The sequence below is a fragment of the Phyllostomus discolor genome, chromosome X, assembly GCF_004126475.2.
Source record: "Phyllostomus discolor isolate MPI-MPIP mPhyDis1 chromosome X, mPhyDis1.pri.v3, whole genome shotgun sequence".
NCBI lineage: Eukaryota > Metazoa > Chordata > Mammalia > Chiroptera > Phyllostomidae > Phyllostomus > Phyllostomus discolor.
Genome location: NC_050198.1, coordinates 80153834 through 80173776, shown reverse-complemented (window position 1 = coordinate 80173776; position 19943 = coordinate 80153834). Strand labels below are relative to the sequence as shown.

Sequence of the window (19943 nt, the reverse complement as noted above, 5' to 3'; positions counted from 1 at the left end):
AGCCACATACTGTTCTGCTTGTCACAGAGGGTATATATATAGTCTGCAAGCACTTAGCCACTGTGAACACTTTGACATGTGAAATGCCTGTGAAATGACTTGGTTCTGAAAAGTATCATTATTTTGTGTCTACAGGTACTGATTGTATCTGAAGATCCTGAACTGCCATACATGCGACCTCCTCTTTCAAAAGAACTGTGGTTTTCGGATGATCCAAATGTCACAAAGACACTACGATTCAAACAGTGGAATGGAAAAGAGAGAAGGTGTGTTCACTTATGTAAAATGGGCCTGACTACCAACTTCAACTTAAAAAGAGGGAGTAGGTCAAGATTTTTCATGGAGCCCCGACCAGGTAGCTCAGTTGGTTAGAGCATTGTCCTGATACACCAAGATTGCAGGTTCGATTCCCGGTCAGGGCACATACAAGAATCAACCAAATGAATGCAAATATAAGTAGAATAACAAATTGATGCTTCTCTCTCTCTCACACACACACACAAATTAATAAATAAAAATTTAAAAAAAGATTTTTCATGGACCATGTGCAATGCATAGGATGGATGGCATGGCTGCTCATTGGAGTCTGCTCTGGTACACACTTGGTACAGCTTAGGGACAACAGGTTACAGTGGCAGAAGCCCTGTATTCTGTTACCAAATCTACCAACAATTGAAGGTGTAATGTTGGCCTCTGAAGTACTAATGCTCCTATTTCTAGGACTTTTATGTTAGACTTCTCCAGGGATGATCAGTTTTATAGCCTGTGTTGTCACTTCTAAGACACTGTTCTATAACACTTTCTTTCACACCCTAGCAGATATTCAGAATTGCAGTGGTGGAGAAGGTACATTTTAAAGAAGAACCTTTTTATTAAAATGTTTTTACACAAGCCCTGGCTGGTGTAGCTCAGTGGATTGAGCGCCAGCCTGCAAACTGAAGGGTCCTCGATTTGATTCCTGGTCAGGTCACATGCCTGGGTTGCTGGCCATATCAGCTCCGCAGTAGGGGGCGCATGAGAGGCAACCACACAATGATGTTTCCCTCGTTCTCCCTTCTCCTCTAAAACAAATACAATATTTTTATTATATTTTATTGTTTATGCTATTACAGTTTTCCCAATTTTCCCCTTTATCCTCCCCTCCACCCCCTAACCTTCCAGCATCCCCACCCCCATAGTTCATGCCCATGGGTTGTACATTGATCTTCAATTTCTTAGATAAGTCCCTTTAATATTTCATATAGTAAGGGCTTGGGGATGATGAACTCCTTTAACTTGACCTTATCTGGGAAGCATTTTATCTGCCCTTCCATTCTAAATGAAAGCTTTGCTGGATAGAGTCATCTTGGATGTAGGTCCTTGCTCTTCATGACTTCAAATACCTGTTTCCAGCCCCTTCTTGCCTGCAAAGTTCCTTTTGAGAAATCAACTGACAGTCGTAAGGGCACTCCTTTGTAGGTAAGTCTTTCCTTTCCACTTGTTGCTTTTAAGATTCCCTCTATCTTTAATCTTGGGTAACTTAATGATGATGTGCCTTGGTGTGTTCTTCTTTGGGTCCAACTTCTCTGGGACTCTCTGGGCTTCCTGGACTTCCTGGAGGTCTACTTCCTTTGTCAGATTGGGGAAGTTCTCCTTCATTATTTGTTCAAATAAGTTTTCAGTTTCTTGCTCTTGTTCTTTTTCTTCTGGCACTCCTATAATTCAGATATTGGAATGTTTCAGGTTGTCCCAGAGGTTTTTTTTGAATTCACTTTTTTGAATTCTTGTTTGTTCATTCTGTTCTGGTTGGATGTTTATTTCTTCCTTGTGTTCCAAATCATTGATTTGAATCCTTGTTTCCTTCCTGTCACTGTTGGTTCCCTGAATATTTTGCTTTATTTCATTTTGGGTATCTTTCATTTGTTCTTTCATTTTTTGACCAAACTCAATCAGTTCTGTGAGCATTTTGATTACCAGGGTTTTGACCTCTTCATCAGATGGGTTAGCTGTATCCTCTTTGCTTAGCTCTCTTTCTAAGGGGTTGCTCTCTTCTTTTACGTGGGCCATATTTCTTTGCTTGGGGCCATATATTTCTTTGCTCAGAGGTGGGTGGGGCCTTGGGTATTCACCTAGGCAGGGCAACCCTCCTTGCTGCGCTCCTGTGGCACTGCCTATGGGGGAGGGGCCAGAGAGGGAACAATGCAGCTTGCCTGCTCATCTCTAGTGCACTTTTCAATGAACTCTCTCATGTAAGACTGGGATTTTCTCCCACTGTGGCAACTACCATAGTACACAGCCACCTCTGAGTCTCAGTTTCCCCTTAAGTCAGCGCCCATTCACACAGCTGGCCTTCTCACCACAGCCAGCCCTGCCTCAGGGTCCACCTCCTCACAGCGGTTTTTCTCCATCTATTGCCTTCCCGGTCTGGTCGTTCTGTTTGACTATTTCTTTCATTCCGTGGTTGTTGGAGTTATATGCAGTTTGATTTGGGGGCACTTCCCATTGTTTATTGATTTTAGATTGGTTGTTATCCTCCTTTTGGTTGTGCGACGAAGCAAAGGGTTTCTACCTACACCTCCATCTTGGCCAGAACTCCTATTGATTAAAATAAATAAAATATTTTTTAAATGTTTACATAAGAGACTTAGAAAGCCTTTTTCTTCTAAAAAGGATGACTTGGATCTCTTGATTCAAGTACCATGTACTTTGGGTCTCAATTTTTTTGTCCTTAGTGATCTTTTTGCTATTGAACAGATTTCATAAATCTTCCCACCTCCCTCACCCTCACTGTCATGTTCCTTTCTCAAGCAGGATGCATATTTCCAATTACCTTACCATCCCTTAATTAATATTTCATAGTTACTGTCCACTGTTTCAGGCAAAATCATCTCAGGAGCTAAACTGAGTTCATTTTGAAATGAACCTATATCCAGCGCAGCATTTCTCAGCCTCAGTACTTGGCATTTGGGGCTGGATAATTCTTTGTTACGGGGGTGGTCTGTGGACTATTGGGTGTTCAGCAGCATCCCAGGCTTTTACCCACTAGATACCAGTACATCCCTCCACCCAAACTGTTACAGCCAAAATATCTCCAGACATTACCAAATGTACTTGCCCCAGGGGAAGGACAAAATTGCCCCCAGTTGAGAACCACTGCTCTAAAATACCTCTGTATGTATAAGTCACAACCAAGATTTAGTGACCATGGAGACTTACTTTGGAAAATGTTTAAAAGTGTTTCATGATGGAAACAATTTTACTAAATTTATGGGGGAAGTTGATGGCAGTTCCACATGTGTATATAACATATTTCCTTCTTCTCTGTACAGCATATACTTCCAGCCACCTTCTTTCTATGTCTCTGCTGATGACCTGCCTCACATTGAGAATGGCGGTGTGGCTGTCCTCACGGGGAAGAAGGTGAGCTAGTAGGCTGCTTCCTTTGTCAGGCTCCACGTATGTGCCTGTGTGGGCAGTGAGTATGGTGACTTGTATCCCCAGTACCATTTACATCTGCCCTGCCATTGTAGTTTATCAGAGAAGGATTGAATCATTTTAGGATTAATATTCCCAGTCTACAATGCTTAGTGTGTCTTCTTGGGGAAAGCACCTCAGAATCTTAAGTGGCATGCCAACTAACCTTTCCCAGGGAGGTCATATCATTGAGGACCATGACCCTGAAGCTGTTCCCTCTCCTGATTTGCACCCCTGCCCTTCCCCCTTCTTCCTATTTCTGCACACTAACATTTCCTTGGGATTATTGGTGATGAGAGATTGATGAATGGGTATTCCAGATAGTAAAATACTTCAGGCATAGATCAGCATGGAAATATTGTCAGACTTTACAAAGATAAGCATCTGAGTAATGGAAGCAGGTATTAGGGGGCAGTTGTGGGGGGTAGGGAAGGTTTTGTATTGTTGTGTTGTGTTTCACTTTTGTTTATGGGAGGTACTAGAGTACATTTGTAAGCTAATGGCAGTGTTCCAGTTGAGAGGGAATGGCTATCAAGATCAAAGACCAGGCTAGATGAGATCCAGAGCATAAAGTATCCCCTATGTGTAAATAACACACAGGCCTTTGCTCTGTAGGGGCTAACAATATTAGAAATATGCACAGATAATCATAACAAACATGTGGAATACGAAAGATATGCACAGTATATTGTGGGACTTATACTGGGAAGCATGCCCAGGATAGTGATGATTTCAGGGAAGCCTTCCTGGAGGAGGAAGTCTTATAGAATGGGAAATATTATGGAATGAAGAGGCATTCACAAGATGAGAGTGAAGAGCATTCAAATAAAAAGGAACTGCATAAGGAAAGGCACGAGGGTATGGAAAAGCGTATTGGGTGCAGGGAAACAAGCAGCTGGGTACTGAGGGAGCAGAAAGTACAAGTTAAGGAGTGGCAAGAGATGAAACTGAGAAGTTGTGCAGGAGCCCAATCCCAGAGAGCTCTATCATGTGAAAGAGGTTGAGCATTATGCCATAGGCACTGGGGAGCTGTTGGGTCTTAGACAAGGATATAATACCATTGGATTGAATTTTAAGTAACCACTCTATGGGTTGTGATGAGGATGGATGGGTTTCAGGGGGACAAGACTATTTAGAGACAGACTATTATGAAGAATATTGCAGTAATCCAGGTGAGAGATGGTGGGGGCCCAAATTAGGGCAGTAGTGGTAATGATAAAGTCAGCACAGTTCTAAAACACTTTATGTATATTACCTCATTTTCTCCTCACAATAATCTTGTGAGGTGAGTACTATTACTATTTCCATGTTATAGAGACAGACACTGAGATTAAAAAAGAGGTTAAATAACGTGCCCAAAATCACACAGCTAATAAGTGGTAGAGACAGAATTTGAACCCAGATCTGTCTGACTGCAGTATTCTGATTGCAGAGCTCAAGCTCTTACCAACATCAGTGTGTAGCTTCCTGACAGCAACGTGGTGAAGAGTGGGGAACCCTGCAGATGTGCTTAGGAGGCAGACTTGGCAGTCATGGTAATAGATTGAAGGTGGAACATGAGGGAGAGCAAGGAGGCAAAGATGACTTTCTGGTTTCCAGCTTGTGTGGTAGATGTTGAGGTATCCCCAACTGAGAGAGATATTACAAGAGGAAGATCTAGTTTAAGAGAGAAATTTAGTTTTGGACTGTTAAATATGAAGTAGAGTGTCTGTGGAGCTGTTCTGTGGGCAGTTGGATATATGACCGTGATGCTCAGAGGAGGGTTCTAGGCTCAGACAGAGATTCAAGAATTATCCCTATATGTATAGGAGTTGAAATCATGAGAGTGGGTGAGGTCTCCCACAGAGTTCTGTAGTCAGAACAGGAGGAGGGTAAGGATGGAACCCTGGGAACCTAACTTTTCGGAGGCAGGCTTATGAAGAGTCCACTAGGGAGACTAGGAAAGAAGTTCAAGGGCAGTATGAGGAGAGCCCAGGACAGGGGCCAAGATCACAGAGTTTCAAGGAGGACGATATGATGCATAATGTTACTTCAGCAAAGGAATCTGGTAAGAAAAGAATTATAAAATGACCCATTTGATTTAGTGGCTGAGATATCATTGTGAAGTTAGAAAAGAGTTGATAAACTGTTTCAAAAGGCTTGAATGAGAACAGGGTGATGGCAGTTGGGCAAAAGCTTGAGGAGGACCTAGAATCAAAGGTGAGACTTTCAGGGTGGGACATTTTAGGGGAATGAATGGGAGACTAATAGGGGAAATTTCTGGGAAAAAAAGGAAGGAATGAGGGTCAGACATAGACACAGAAACAGAACAGAAAAGGCAACTCAGAAGCTAGAAGGAAGAAAGTATGGTTTTTATTTGGGGGTTGGGAGGTAGGAACCTTATGGGGAGCTGAGAAAGATCACATATAAGGGCCTCACTTGTTTTTGCAATAAACTAGGATGCCAGGTGGTTATGTGAGAGTGAGGTGTATGAAGGTTGAATAGAGGGGTTGGGTTGAAGAGGGAGCTTAATCACCACACAACAAAGGGGGCTAAAAAGCTGCTCATCCATTCCATCTCAGGGTATGTCATTGCCTCCAGAAAGCTTGATTGGGTGTGCCTGTCCTGTGTTCCTGGAGCTATCTCTGTTGCCCTTATCACAGCATTTCTCAGCTGATTTCTCATACTTGCTTATAGTGCTCATTAAATTATGTTTGCTGCTAGACTCTGAAGGCAGGGAAGGTATCTTGTCTTTCTCACCATCATACCCCCAGCACTTAGTACAGTCACTGATACATAGTAGGTGCTTAATAAATACATCTTGAATGAATGGTCTCAAAGCTAGTAAGGAGTGGAGCAGAAATTAGAACCCTAGTCTCTGTGACTCCAAAGCTCAAGCTTTTCACCATGAGAAGGAATAGGGTACAGGAAGTAGGGGTGCTGGCAAGAGAGCAGTTTGGATGATCTACCATTAGCCCAGTTGAGATTGAATAACCTGCCAGGTGAACAGAGAAAATCGAAAGCAAGTATAGATGACAGTGGGACTGACAGAAAGCTGGAAGGATGGGCAGTTGTGACCAAAGAGTGGGGTGTCTGAGGTAGAAGTAGAGGTTAAGCAATAACAAGATTCTGGAGGTGGCTCAGAGGAAAAGTATGAGCCAGGTTCAGAGGTCTCCAGTAAATTAGGAGGAGTGGCTAGGGGGTGACTGGGTAACAGTGGCTTATAGGGATATAGGTAGTTGTCCCTCAAAAGGAGATGAGGACACTGGGATCTGGAAGCAGCAGGAGCCGCCAACAGTCCTTCCTAGCCTTGTGACAGGGAGGAGTCAGGGGGAAGATAAGAAGTCTTTGGAGGCATCTAAGTTTTAGTGAGAGCTAGAAGTTGGACAAAGCATCCCGTAAAAATGGTGACAGTGTAGGAGAGTTGTTAACAAGGAAGTTAGTGTTCCAAAGCACCAAACAGAAAAGTCTGTCCCTGTTCTTCTTTTTTTTTAAAGATTTTATTTATTTATTTTTAGAGAGGAAAGGGAGGGAGAAAGAGAGAGAGAAACATCAATGTGTGGTTGCTGGGGGTCATGGCCTGCAACCCAGGCATGTGCCCTGACTGGGAATCGAACCTGCAACACTTTGGTTCACAGCCTGTGCTCAATCCACTGAGCTACGCCAGCCAGGGTCCTGTTCTTCTTCATCTCCGTGAATTGAGCAGGAACTTTGGGACAGGAGGGACTTGCTCTCATGTTGGCTGCTTAGGGAATAAGGACCACCTGAGGAAACTGGGTACAAGAAGCTGTGGTGTCAGTGATTGCCCAGAAATGGTTTCTGAAGGATTGATCATCTCAGGTTAAAAACTAATTCTTCTCATTGGCTGACGGCTAATAGGTACAGGGTTCCTTTGCGGGGCAGTGAAAATGGTCTGGAATTATAGTGGTGATGGTTGCACAAGCTTGTGAATATACTAAAAACCACTGATGGAACACTTTAAAATGGTGGATTTTACAGTAAGTGAATTATATCTCAATAAAAATGTCTTAAAGCTAATTTATCTTTAAATCTTTTGTGTGCATGTGTGTGTTTGTGTGTGTGTGTGTGTGCCAGGTAGTACAGCTGGATGTGAGAGGCAACATGGTGAAACTTAATGATGGCTCTCAAATAACCTATGAGAAGTGCTTGATTGCAACAGGTGAGTATTTCTGGAGATGACTCTCTTTCCTGATATAGAGCTCATTCAAGTGTCAGTATAGAAGGTATCACTTTTTTAAAGTTTTTATTTATTTACTTATAGAGAAAGGGGAAGGGAGGGAGAGAAACATCAATGTGTGGTTGCCTCTCGTGCACCTCCAAACAGGGACCTGGCCCGCAACCCAGGCATGTACCGTGACTGGGAATCAAACCAGCTACCCTTTGACTCACAGGCTGGTGCGCAATCCACTGGGCCACACCAGCCAGGGCAGTATCACTTAATTTTAAGAACACCGCCCTGGCTGGCGTAGCTCAGTGGATTGAGTGCGGGCTGGGAACCAAAGTGTCCCAGGTTCAATTCCCAGTCAGGGCACATGCCTGGGTTGCAGGCCATAACCCCCAGCAACTGCACATTGATGTTTCTCTCTCTCTCCCTCTCTCCCTCCCTTCCCTCTCTGAAAATAAATAAATAAAAATCTTTAATTAAAAAAAAAAAAGAACACCAAAACCCAGACTCTCTGAAGTGGGCGTCTTTATCTTTGTACAAAGCCCAGCTACCTCCGGGCGTCCTATCAACAGCCTTTCTGGATTATCCTTGCTGTTCCTTCCCCCAAAAGCATGGATGAATATTAAGGGGGATTTTGTTTTTTCACTCTCCCTGCTTAACCCCTGCATGCTTCCCTGTGCCCTGAAACTGATATAGCCTTGTGAGTTCATTGCCCATTCCAACCAGAAATCAAGAAAAGAGGCTGGAGCAGTTGTTAAACAAAGTAGCTATGCTGTCTGGTGAGAAACTAGTGAAAGGGAGGGAAGTAGAAAGTGAGGCCTTGTGACCATCTGTGTGGAGGGGGGGCGGGCTTTGAAGAGATACTCTGAAATGTGCTTCTCAAAGGAAATTGACAAAAGCCTGCTGCAAGTTGCAGCAAAACAAAGCCTCCAATCCTGTTGCTTTAGCAGCAGCAGGAACACACACACACCACAGTACCACCTTTATGGGGGGATGGTTTGGGCTAGCTCTTGCTTGTTGGGCTGAAGGCCTTTCCTCCTCTTATTTCCAGGAGGCACTCCAAGAACTCTGTCTGCCATTGATAGGGCTGGAGCAGAGGTGAAGAGTAGAACAACACTTTTCAGAAAGGTAATTGTCCGCTTTAGTGCTTTTGTTGTGTTGGTTTTGAAGAGGTAGCATAATCTTATGGTCCCCAAGTACCCACCTGGGAATTGGGAGATTCGGGTTATATTTATGGCTCTTCTGCAGACTGGTTATTTGGCCTTGAACAAGTCACTTCCTCTCTCTGCACCTCAAATACCTCACTCAAGAGTTTTAAGCTCCTAGGAGAAAAATACATTTGGTATTTTCATTGCTTGCTATAGTTCCTTTGGATTGCCCTTCTGTGTTATTTTTTCCTGATGCATTTGAGTCATTGGAACTCCTTATAGCCTCTTGGCATTTTTCATCGCAAGTTCTATAGTGGAGACTTTGGGGAGAAAAAGTAAGGGTACCTAAGTGAAGAAGGAAGGGGGGTTGCTTATCACTGTGCTGTGCTTATGAAAACTGCCAAAATTTTCTAGCCACTGTTATGGGTATTTGAAAAGATTTGTACAATCCTTTAAGTTCTTGGCAGAACAAGGTTTGTCAACCTCTGAACTACCAACATTTTGGGGTGAATGATTGCTGTGAGGGACTGTCCTGTGCTTTGTAGGATGTTTAGCAGTGTCTCTGAACTCTACCCACTACTGCAAGCAACACCTCCCCACGCCCAGTTGTGACAGCCCAAAATACCAGATGTCCCCTGGGGTGAAGGGGTAAAACCACCCCCAGTTGAAAACCACTTTTGCTAGGAGTGTGACAGTGGAAAAAGAAATGTACATCAATAACATGGGCTGTCCCAAAATGTGACTTCTGTAGTTAAAGGACACTAATAAGCTGTGTGACCTTGAGCAAGTCACCTGTCCTCTCTGGGGTTCCCTTTTCTGACTATTCAGTTAAAATTGTGTTCTATCAAGCACTTAATATGGACACAGTTTTGTGTTAGGAGATACTTTATTTATGTATCGTCTATTTTATCTCTCATTACAAAACTCAGCCATTGAAGTTTATTTTCTTCATTTTATAGTAGATGTCACTGAAGCAGAGAAGGGCAAGTGGCTTGGTGAAGTGACCTGGGCAATAAATGGCTAAGTTGGATTTCAAACTCAGGCATTTCAGCTACAAAACCTATTTTCTGGAAACAAATGTTCCAGGCTTTACTTATATGAGAAGCCAGTGCCCCCCATAAAGCTATGTCATTCTTTGATATAAAAGGTATTAAAATAAAAACACTATTTTAATTCTTAAAAGTAACATGAGCTATAATTGAACCACTTTATATAAGGAGATTGTACGTGCAAATTACTGTTGTCAAAGATTTTGCGGGAGATAGTTCCTGGTATTGTCATCCTGTGCCCCTTTGGGAAATCACTGGACTAAACTGGTGCAATCCTGCAGATTGGAGACTTTAGAACCTTAGAGAAGATTTCCCGGGAAGTCAAATCAATTACGATTATTGGTGGAGGCTTCCTTGGTAGCGAACTGGCCTGTGCTCTTGGCAGAAAAGGTGAGTATTGGGGAGTGACCTCGATTCTTTCCCTCTGATCTGATATCATGTGCTTTGGGGGGACCTCTCACAAACTCCAGAGATGCATTTGCTAGAATCAGTAGAAAAAGCTCGACTAAGGTTGGTATCATAAGAAGCTAGTTCTGAGCTTAGTTCTGATGAGGGATCCTGTAGTGACTGCAAAGCTGCTATCCGAGCGACTGAACAGCAGTGCTTTCTTCCCTTTTCTCTAGCTTCCGGGCCCAGAGGCCTTAGAAATAAAAGAATAAGGAAAGTGAGTTCTTAAGATGGTAAAGGCAGTGTAAACTACAGAAGTGTACACATCTTTGAACTGCTGCTCCCTGTAAAAGTCAAAGACTTCCTTCAGACGCATGATGGTTCCCAGTTTGACACATTTGTGAGTTCCGGTCTAAATATTTCATGGCACCCATTTTCCCTAAGCTGTGTGAAATTGGGGCACCTTCTCAGGAGGGGGCTTACTATTCAGAGGTCCCACGGTACTTGTGTAAGCCCAAGGTGAGGCCCAAGTGCAAGTGCACTGAGGTCACGGTATGTCGTGCAAGCCAGGGACAACAGTTCTGGCACCTGTTGTACTGGCTATTGTGAATGCCCTCGTGCCCCAGTGCCCCACAAATGTGATCTCTTGCCTGGGTCAGAACATTGTCCTTGCCATAGCAGATGGCTGCCTGCCTGCCACTCCTTTACTTCTCTTCCTGTTTTAGGACTGGCTTTTGCTTCCAGCTATCCCTACTCTTTTTTTTTTCTTTTTCTCAGCTCAAGCCTTAGGCACTGAAGTGATTCAGCTCTTTCCTGAAAAAGGAAATATGGGAAAGGTCCTCCCCGAATACCTCAGCAACTGGACCATGGAAAAAGTCAGACGAGGTAGAGAGACTCTTTCCATATGCTACTGCTCTTTCCTCTGAGTTATGCCTAATGCCACGTTTACCTCTTTGGGAACCCTTTGGGATCCCCTTTGACATAAGTGATATCACCCACTAGTTGAAATGTTTCCACCATTCTCCAGCCAGCTAAGTTCACATAGGTGTTGTGAATCTTAGATACCACACTCCCAGAAGTGCTGAAGATGAACTGCAGGCATAGGTTCTTGTGGTTCCCCAAGGTTGCCTGCATACGTGCGATTACCGGTTTTCAGATGGGGTGCCTCTAGCCTGCTTTCCTACTTTTCACGAAGGTGGTACACTCACAGGCTCAGCCTCAGGTCTTGTTTGCCTTCACAGAAGGGGTTAAGGTGCTGCCCAATGCTATTGTGCAATCAGTTGGAGTCAGCGGTGGCAAGTTACTCATCAAGCTGAAAGATGGCCGGAAGGTAAGGAGGGGGGGAAAGGCTGCCAGATGACCTTCTAGTCCTCCCCTCCCCCTTCTTCATTCTTACTTGTTCATTTGATACCAGTAGATTAGTTTTCTTGGCAGCCACCATTAACCTGTCATGATTTTCTGAATGAACTGTCCCTGCATTAAAATAAGAATGATGAGAGCCAGAGTGGACACCTGTGACCCACTTTTCTGTCTCCCTTTCCCATCTTATCACAGATATTTGGGATGACTAAGGTGACAGATTTATCTTCAGGTGATATGGGCTATGAGTGTGTGGAGCAGGAAACTTTACCAGAGGTCAATGAACCAATGATTTTTTTTTAATAAAGCCCCATTCTTAATGGCACCAGTTGCTATGTCCATGGGCATACAGGGAAACTGTGGTGATTGACTGAATTATTTCTTTTTTTTTCTTCAGGTAGAAACAGACCACATAGTGGCAGCTGTGGGCCTGGAGCCCAATGTTGAATTAGCCAAGACTGGTGGACTAGAGATAGATTCAGATTTTGGTGGCTTCCGGGTAAATGCAGAGCTCCAAGCACGCTCTAACATCTGGGTGGTAAGTATGCTACAGCAAGACCAAGCATGGCTCCTGGTCCCCAGCTTAAGAGCAAGCCTATCCAGTGTGGTGCTAAAGTTCATTAGTAGCTTAGCGTGATATAGTCAGAATGTTTGGAAGCCATGGGTAGAGAAGAGGTACTTATGAACTGCTTGACTTACAAGATCAGGTATGGTCTCACACTGCAAGCTAGTGGAAAAGGAAATGAACAGTGTGCATGGCCTACAGAACTAGAGCTCTTCCAGTGCTGCTGTTGGCGGCAGCTGCCGGCATGAGCCTGGTGGGCGTGAACACAGCTTTCAGACACATCTGTTGTTCCTTCTGCCCTGAACGTGAGTCCAGAGATTAGAGGATGAGGCAATTTTATGACATTCTCTAGAAAAAAAAGTTATTCCATTTTCATTTTCCTTGAGAACTATTTTTAGCTGTTTTAAACAATCTGATGTGACACAAACAAGACTATATAGTATGTAGGAACCATGAGGTAATTTCCCAATTGTTAGAGCATTATAAATGTATTGTGTTTGACTGTGGACTCCATGACTAAGGACATAGAAACTTTGAAGGGTGTTTGCCCTTAAAGCTTTTTTTTAAAGATAAAATGTACTAGATTTTTTAAAAAAAAACTTGTTATAAAAGAAAAACATGCTCAATATGGTAGATAAATGAGAAGGAGAAAGGGAGAAATCACCTAGAAATCACCTGCAGCGACCACTGGCTTTTTTGGTGTATTTCCTTCCCTTCATTTTATTGTGCATAGATTTTTTTCTTTTGTTGTAGACAGTCACGGCAAGCATACTATGTATGAATATTTATATTCTTTTCTTTTTCACTTAACATTATCATGTATTTTCCACATTGCTTCAGATTGTCGAAATAGTTTAATGACTGTATACTATTCCATTAGTGGATTTCATAGTTTATTTCACTATTGCTCATGTGTTGAATTTTTAGGGAAGTCTTTGGGGGAATCTGAATAGCCACAAAGGTGGGCAAAGGGTTGGAGAGCTCATATACCACCTCCTTCACAACAGTGGCCTCATTGACCTCCAGCTATGGGTTCTCTCTTTGAAACACTGAGCTCACTTAATTTGTACCTCTCAGATAGCACATTTCTTGTTTGCACTGCACTGTAGTGAGGAGCAATGCTGCGCCTTCCTCGGCTACATTATATACTCCTTCAGGCAAGCAACCCAGACAGTATAACGCTTTGTATAGTATAAGTACTCTCTCTATATATTTGTTGAATGAATGAATACTGAATAACAAAAAAAAATCTTATCTTGGAAAAGAGTTCTAGGTAAGAGGCATTCACATCTAAAAACTGTTTCCGCACATAGGAAAGAATATTGTGCAAATAATGGTTATTAAATATCCTGTCTCTGTTAAGGGCAAAGTGAGAAGAAATAATTATGAGCTAGAGCATAGGAGATTTAGGTTAGCTTTGTGGAAGCATAGAATAGTTTTGTTTTTTGTTTTTTTAATGGAATCTCAACTATTTTTGATAGTGTATATATGATTCTGGCCTGTAGACAGAAAACATTAATTAGTTGACATCACAAGTGTTTTTGAGCCTAAAAAGTTTATGTTCCGTCTTTAACTTGCTTTTTTTTATCACGTGCTCATGTACTGTATATGTCTCCACAGGCAGGAGATGCCGCATGCTTCTATGACATAAAATTGGGTAGGAGGCGGGTAGAACACCATGATCATGCTGTTGTGAGTGGAAGGTTGGCTGGAGAAAATATGACTGGAGCTGCTAAGCCATACTGGCATCAGTCAATGTTCTGGTAATAGTTTTGTGCCTTGCGGACTGAACTGGTTTGAACACAGAATTAATGGAACCAGAGTTATGATTTGGTTTCCTCGTGGGTCCATTCATTTTATATGAGGGTGGGATTCCAACTCATGTCCACACATTCTACCCCAAAGCGGCCATCTGGTAAAAGGGCCCCAATTCGACATAACGTAGACTAGCTAAATGAATGGAGAGGGCATTGGCACTTCTGTTAACATAGCTCAGAGTTCAAACTATAGTAGGGGTACAGAAGTGTGCTCTTAGGTAGAGATAGCAGTGTGTTTTAATTTGTTCTTTGCTGCTAACCCTAATGAGCCTTACATGCTGACAAAGAAAAAAAAGGTAGCCCACTCATTTGTAACCCTTAAGATCAAGAGTTCAAAGTAAGGCATATATACAGGCAGTTCTCCGGATAGCAAAATGTTAGCAGCGGACATTCCTGAGTACTGGGGCTGGCCCCTGTTTGCCACATTCTCATCTTGGTGATTTGAAAGATGGGGTACATAAAAATCCCGAAGGTTTCAAAAACCTCTAAGGAAAAATCTCAGCTAACGAGAATACATTTTAGGATGATCACACACAGTTTTATGAGTGGGCAGCAAAAACATAGGACATGGATTTCAGGGTCAATACGTATAAGCTAATTCAGTTAGGAAAAGAGTAGTCCACAGCTATGCAATTATCAGCTAGGTCTCAGGAACAGAAAGCAAGAAGTTATTCCAGACTGTTCCTTGAAGACACCAGTCTATTGTGCTTCTGTGGCTAAGAAGATAACAAAATGCAGAGCACCAGAAACAAAACAGCTCAAGTACCCTAGATGATTACAAAACCATGGTGTATGTGTGTGCTGTAAATATTCTGTGAAGTTCCTAGCATATTAAGAACAGATGATGATGATGATGATGATGATGATGATAGGGAAATTTTCCAAGAAGAGTTAAAATAAAATGACCAAGTGGGTGAAGGTACCTCTTTATAGAAAGCATTCTGACCTTGAAAATGGAGGCTAAAGAGGAAATACTGTCAGTTAATGAAACCATAAAATGTCTCAAATTCTGAATTCCGTAAATATGGATCACCCTTTAAAGCTTCTAAAAGGCAGTTTTAGGACAAGTTAAAGGAAGGTTGTGAATAGTAAATGTGGGGAGCCCATCAATCCCCAAATGTGGTATGGGATAAAAACATGACTAAATTGAAGAGTGTAGAACATTGTATGGATATGTGATATTTATAATGGCTTTTTATGTAAAATAAAAGTTGCTTAGAAGAATCATGCTTTCTCACAATTATTCCCAAGTGCCCTAGGAGGAGACAGAACAATTTGGTGTTTGTCTTGTTATTGCTCATAAAGTTCTTTGGGTAGCATAAAAGTACAGAGTCTTTGAAAAGTATCCTACTGTGTCATTCTTTACAGTCCCATGACAGAACGCCCTCTTCTCTCTCCTTCCTTAGGAGTGATTTGGGCCCTGAAGTTGGCTATGAAGCTATTGGTCTCGTGGATAGTAGTTTGCCCACAGTTGGGGTTTTTGCAAAAGCCTCTGCAGAAGACAACCCAAGATCTGCCACAGAGCAGTCAGGTAAGGAAGGCCGACCACTTGGAAGAGTGTTGAGGAGCTGTGGTCCACATTCGTCTGATCAAGGGCTTTCTGTATTGGCCAGGGAGGACTGTTAGTGAAAGTCTCTCTTCATGTGTGCTTTAAAATAAACCAAACCTGCCCTGGCTGGTGTAGCTCAGTGGATTGAGTGGGAGCCTGTGAACCAAAGGGTCAGTGGTTCGATTCCCAGTCAGGGCACGTGTCTGGGTTGTGGACCAGGTCCCCATTTGGGGGCACATGAGAGGCAACCACACATGGATGTTTCTCTCCCTCTCTTTCTCCCTCCCTTCCCCTCTCTCGAAAAATAAGTAATCTTTAAAAAAAAATAAAATAAACCAAAACCCAAAGTCCCATTCTTTCATGGTCTGAGAGTTGGCAAAATCAGGTATCCTGGTCAAAGCAGAGGCACAGATATTGTGGGTCTCCATCCCAGACTGTGGACAGTGGCTAACTCAGCTGATCTGCTGTTTAGTTTGTCTCTAGGGAATAGGAAGACCAACATGATAAAGGAAACCTAGACTTGTTAGATGTTTCATTTTTGTTTTGCTTTTTTTTTTTTCCTTCTTCCTGCTAATCCTAAAAACTAAGCCTGAGAGCTTTAGTTTAGAACCTGCTATCCTCCAGGGGCCCTGGGCAGTGAAGAAGTGGGCTGAGTAAATCCTGAGCTACCTTTAATTCCATTTATTAGATCTTAATGCCAGATTTTCTTTAGATGGGAGGCACCTCTCTCAGAATGAATTTCTCTCCCACACACATCTTTCATTAACTCCTAGGCCTGTTCTCTCTCCCTTCTATGACCTTGGCTGAAGTTATTTAACCCCCATGTCCTCTTGTCAGAAGTATTTCAAGGACAAGTTGCTCTTTAGGAAGGAGAAAACAAGACATTACATGGATATTTAGGTCCTTTTTCTGTGTAATCCAAGTTGATCACATCACCTTCTCCTTAGTTCTGACCTCTCCTTGGAAGTGGACCCAGGAGAGGGACCTAGGGACTTGGAAACTCCAGGTCACTCCTCTGTCTACTGAACAGCATTACTTGGAACTTGGTCATTCTCAGAAGATAAGATGCCCCTTCCCCATGCGGCCTTCTGTCCCCACCCTCACCAGGAAGAAACAGCTCCACTGTGGTTTTCCACATAGAAATGCCTTCTCCTGCTTGGCCAGAGTGTCTCTATGGTAGCACTGTACAATAGAACTTTCCACTCTGGTAGCATTGTTCTATCTCTGCTCTGTCCAATACATTAGCCACTAGCCACATGTGGCTATTTAGCACTTGAATTGTGGCTAGTATAAATGAGGAACTGGATTATATGTTTCACCTAATTAAAGCATTTTAAAATTTAATTAATTTTAACTATACTAGTTATTTGTGGCTAGTGGCCACTGTAATGAACCATGTAACTCTAGAATGTTTCTGAGAGGACAGGAGCAAGTCTTTTGCCATTTGAAGAAATCTGGATACCAGGAAATATCCAGAGCATAAATTTAAAATGAGATACTAAGGGAGGGAAGTTTTGAGTCAGACTGATGCAGTGCCCACGAACAGGCAAGGAAGAGCTTTCGTTGCCTTTGACAATGAAGAGGGGTTGAAGAAGGCCAGTTTTCACTGAGAGCATAGGAAAACAAACCACCTAGAAGCAGCTTAAAGTGGGTATCAAAAAACACTTTCCTTCTAGAATTTTCTAAGCTCATAATAACTGACTTTGTTTTGTTTTGGGGGTTGGCCACAGGGACTGGTATCCGATCAGAGAGTGAGACAGAGTTGGAGGCCTCAGAAATCACCATTCCTCCCAGCAACTCCGCAGTGCCCCAGGCCCCTGAGGAAGGGGAGGACTACGGCAAAGGTGTCATCTTCTACCTCAGGGACAAAGTGGTAGTGGGAATTGTGCTGTGGAACATCTTCAACCGAATGCCAATAGCAAGGAAGGTAAGTGCCTGTCAGAGCTTTTAGAGGAAGATGGAAGGAACAGGCCAAAAATATGTTCTTGTGATTTCGTTCTTCATCAGGTACCCTGGTCAGGTATAATTTGACCAGACACCCAGGTCAAATTGCACCTGAGCAGAACAAAGATATAGCCTTGGCTCAGGAATGTTTCTCTTTCACTTGGGATCTGGCTGGGTAGCCTGGGAGTTGGCACATGCTCGTTTGGGGTTAGTAGCAAACTGTTCCCACAACTCCCTCCCATTGTGCCTCAGGCTGCCCCATTGTTCAGTGCAGCCAGAATGCAGGTGGAGTGTTAGTGACCCACTGTTCCTCTCTCCCTCAGATAATTAAGGACGGTGAGCAACATGAAGATCTCAATGAAGTAGCCAAACTATTCAACATTCATGAAGACTGAAACCCCCCAGTGGACTAGGCAAGCAATTTGCTGTCCCTGACAGCAGCGTGGATGATTAAAGGAGCATTTTTTATTCAGCAGAGTTCCTCTGTGTGTATGAGTGTGAATGGTCATGTCCTTTGTGAACATTTCAATGATGTAGGCAAATTCTTAATGTTTACATCATTAAATAAAATCTGATTCTTCTAAATTAAATTCTGCTCTCTTTGAAAGGGAGCGGGTGGATGAAGGTAGAAAAGCTGTGCATATCAGAGAGCAAGCAAATTGGAGCTACTACCAAGCGCATGATTGTTCTCAGCCTAGTATTCCCTGTTCCACACTCCGAACTCCTTTCACTTCCCCAAACTTCTGTCTCGCCCCTGTGGACCCCTCTGTGTGCACCAGCTGTGGCCTCTGCCCACAGTGCTTGACCCCTTCCCCCTCCTGTGGGGTAGGTCGTGGTCTCTATGAAGACTTTCCTGACCCTTCCAAGCCTGTTCCTTGCTTATGTCTCCCTTCTGGTCTGTGGCTTCCTGGAAGACGGAATCATGGCTTTAATATCTTGATCTTGGTTATATCTCCAGAGTTTAGCATAGAGTCCAGCTCACAGTAGGTGCTTAGTAAAGCACCTACTTATTCACTGTTGAATAAGTGAACACGTAAACATATGGAATAGACTCTGCTTTACCTGGAACACCACCGTATGTGCCACCACCCACTCCCAACCCCCATCCCAGAACTGAATAGGTTCTGGGGTGGCGGGTAGGCAGAAAGGACGTTTATGCAACCAGAGACAAGGGTTTAGAGATCTGGTACTTTGTGGTTAAACCAGCAGACTGACTTCTTGAGGAGTCATGATCTCTTGACCCCAATACCCACTGTCTCCCAAACTACAAATCTGCTTTCTCCCAACCCCTTTTTATCTAAGATAGGGCTTATGGGCATTCTTCACTTTATAGATGATTTCCTGGAAATAGAAGTGAGAGTTTCATAAGTCAACTCATGCATTTTTGCATTTCAAACTACTTGAACTTCTAAAAATCAAATCTTACTTCAATTAAGAGGAAATTTTTAGTACTTTCAGAAGTCCAGTTGTGAGTCATTTTGTAAAGAGAAAATTATGGCCAGTAGATTTTTTTAAATATTGAATTTGTTTAAAGAGAGGGCTACAATGAAATCCTTTTGAATACTAGAACGGACCAATGTCCACTTTACAAATTAATTGTACTAGAACAATTGACACTGTGTGTGTATATATATATATATATATATATACACACACACATACAGTTTTGGTGAAATATAACCTGACATGTGACATATCCAAATCTATAAGTAGAAAACTCATCTAGTCTCCTGTGAGATAGGATTCATTATGCAGTCATGATTGTTGCTTACAAAGGTGGTGGTAAGATACTGAAGTGTTTCACAAATCATTTCACAAAAGATCAAATTGTAATTTATCTTGTTTTAGCATTATGTGTAATTTAGTTTAATTCTTTGATGGTTGTGATCCTTGTATGGAATGTCATTGTAATTCAGTTAATTAAAATGAAATAATCTATTTCTCTAATCAGTATTCATTGAGTGCCTATTATGAACCAGGTGGATGTCAGAAAAAGAAGATAGAGACAACATGGCCACTTGTCTTAAGAAACTCCTAGCGTCAGTGAGGAAGGCAAATGTGTGCATGCAGAAGTATGATTTAGTGAGATGCGTCCATAGAAAGACATACAAAGTACTACATACACACCAAAAATAGAGATCAACCAGAGCACTGGTTGACCTTAGTCGACCCCACCCCCCTTGTTGAAGAACACAGTGACTCCCTGTCACCAATCACATCAAGTCCAAAGGCTTCCACAGTGCTCCTGATCTCAGCCCGCTCTGCCCTCCCTGCCCAGTCTCCTTTCCCATGACTCCGCACAGATGCAAGTGTATGCATCTGGTTTATTGCCCCTTTTAAACTTTTGTTCATGCTCTTCACATCTGAACACCATCCCTAATCCCTTTTTAAAGATTATTTATTTATTTTTAGAGTGAGGGGAAAGGAGGAAGGAAGAGGGAAAGAGACATTGATCACTTGCCTGTCACGCCCTCAACTAGGGACCTGACCATCAACCCAGGCATGTG

The 19943-nt window shown here is 42.7% G+C and overlaps 1 protein-coding gene across 3 annotated transcripts in view; it reads left to right on the top strand.

Moving 5' to 3' along the window:
• The window catches only part of AIFM1 (apoptosis inducing factor mitochondria associated 1), a 33863-nt gene extending 15019 nt beyond the window's left edge, over positions 1-18844 (top strand). For all 3 annotated transcript variants that reach the window (XM_028522412.2, XM_028522411.2, XM_036017004.1), the window contains 12 exons: positions 136-266; positions 3309-3399; positions 7528-7612; positions 8670-8746; positions 10097-10205; positions 10980-11087; positions 11444-11532; positions 11959-12099; positions 13747-13889; positions 15350-15474; positions 17223-17419; positions 17760-18844. In XM_028522412.2, coding sequence (XP_028378213.1) covers positions 136-266; positions 3309-3399; positions 7528-7612; positions 8670-8746; positions 10097-10205; positions 10980-11087; positions 11444-11532; positions 11959-12099; positions 13747-13889; positions 15350-15474; positions 17223-17419; positions 17760-17831 — 1368 coding nt within the window. In that variant the 3' untranslated portion in view covers positions 17832-18844. The remainder of the gene's footprint in view (positions 1-135; positions 267-3308; positions 3400-7527; positions 7613-8669; positions 8747-10096; positions 10206-10979; positions 11088-11443; positions 11533-11958; positions 12100-13746; positions 13890-15349; positions 15475-17222; positions 17420-17759) is intronic.
• Positions 18845-19943: the final 1099 nt, after the last annotated feature.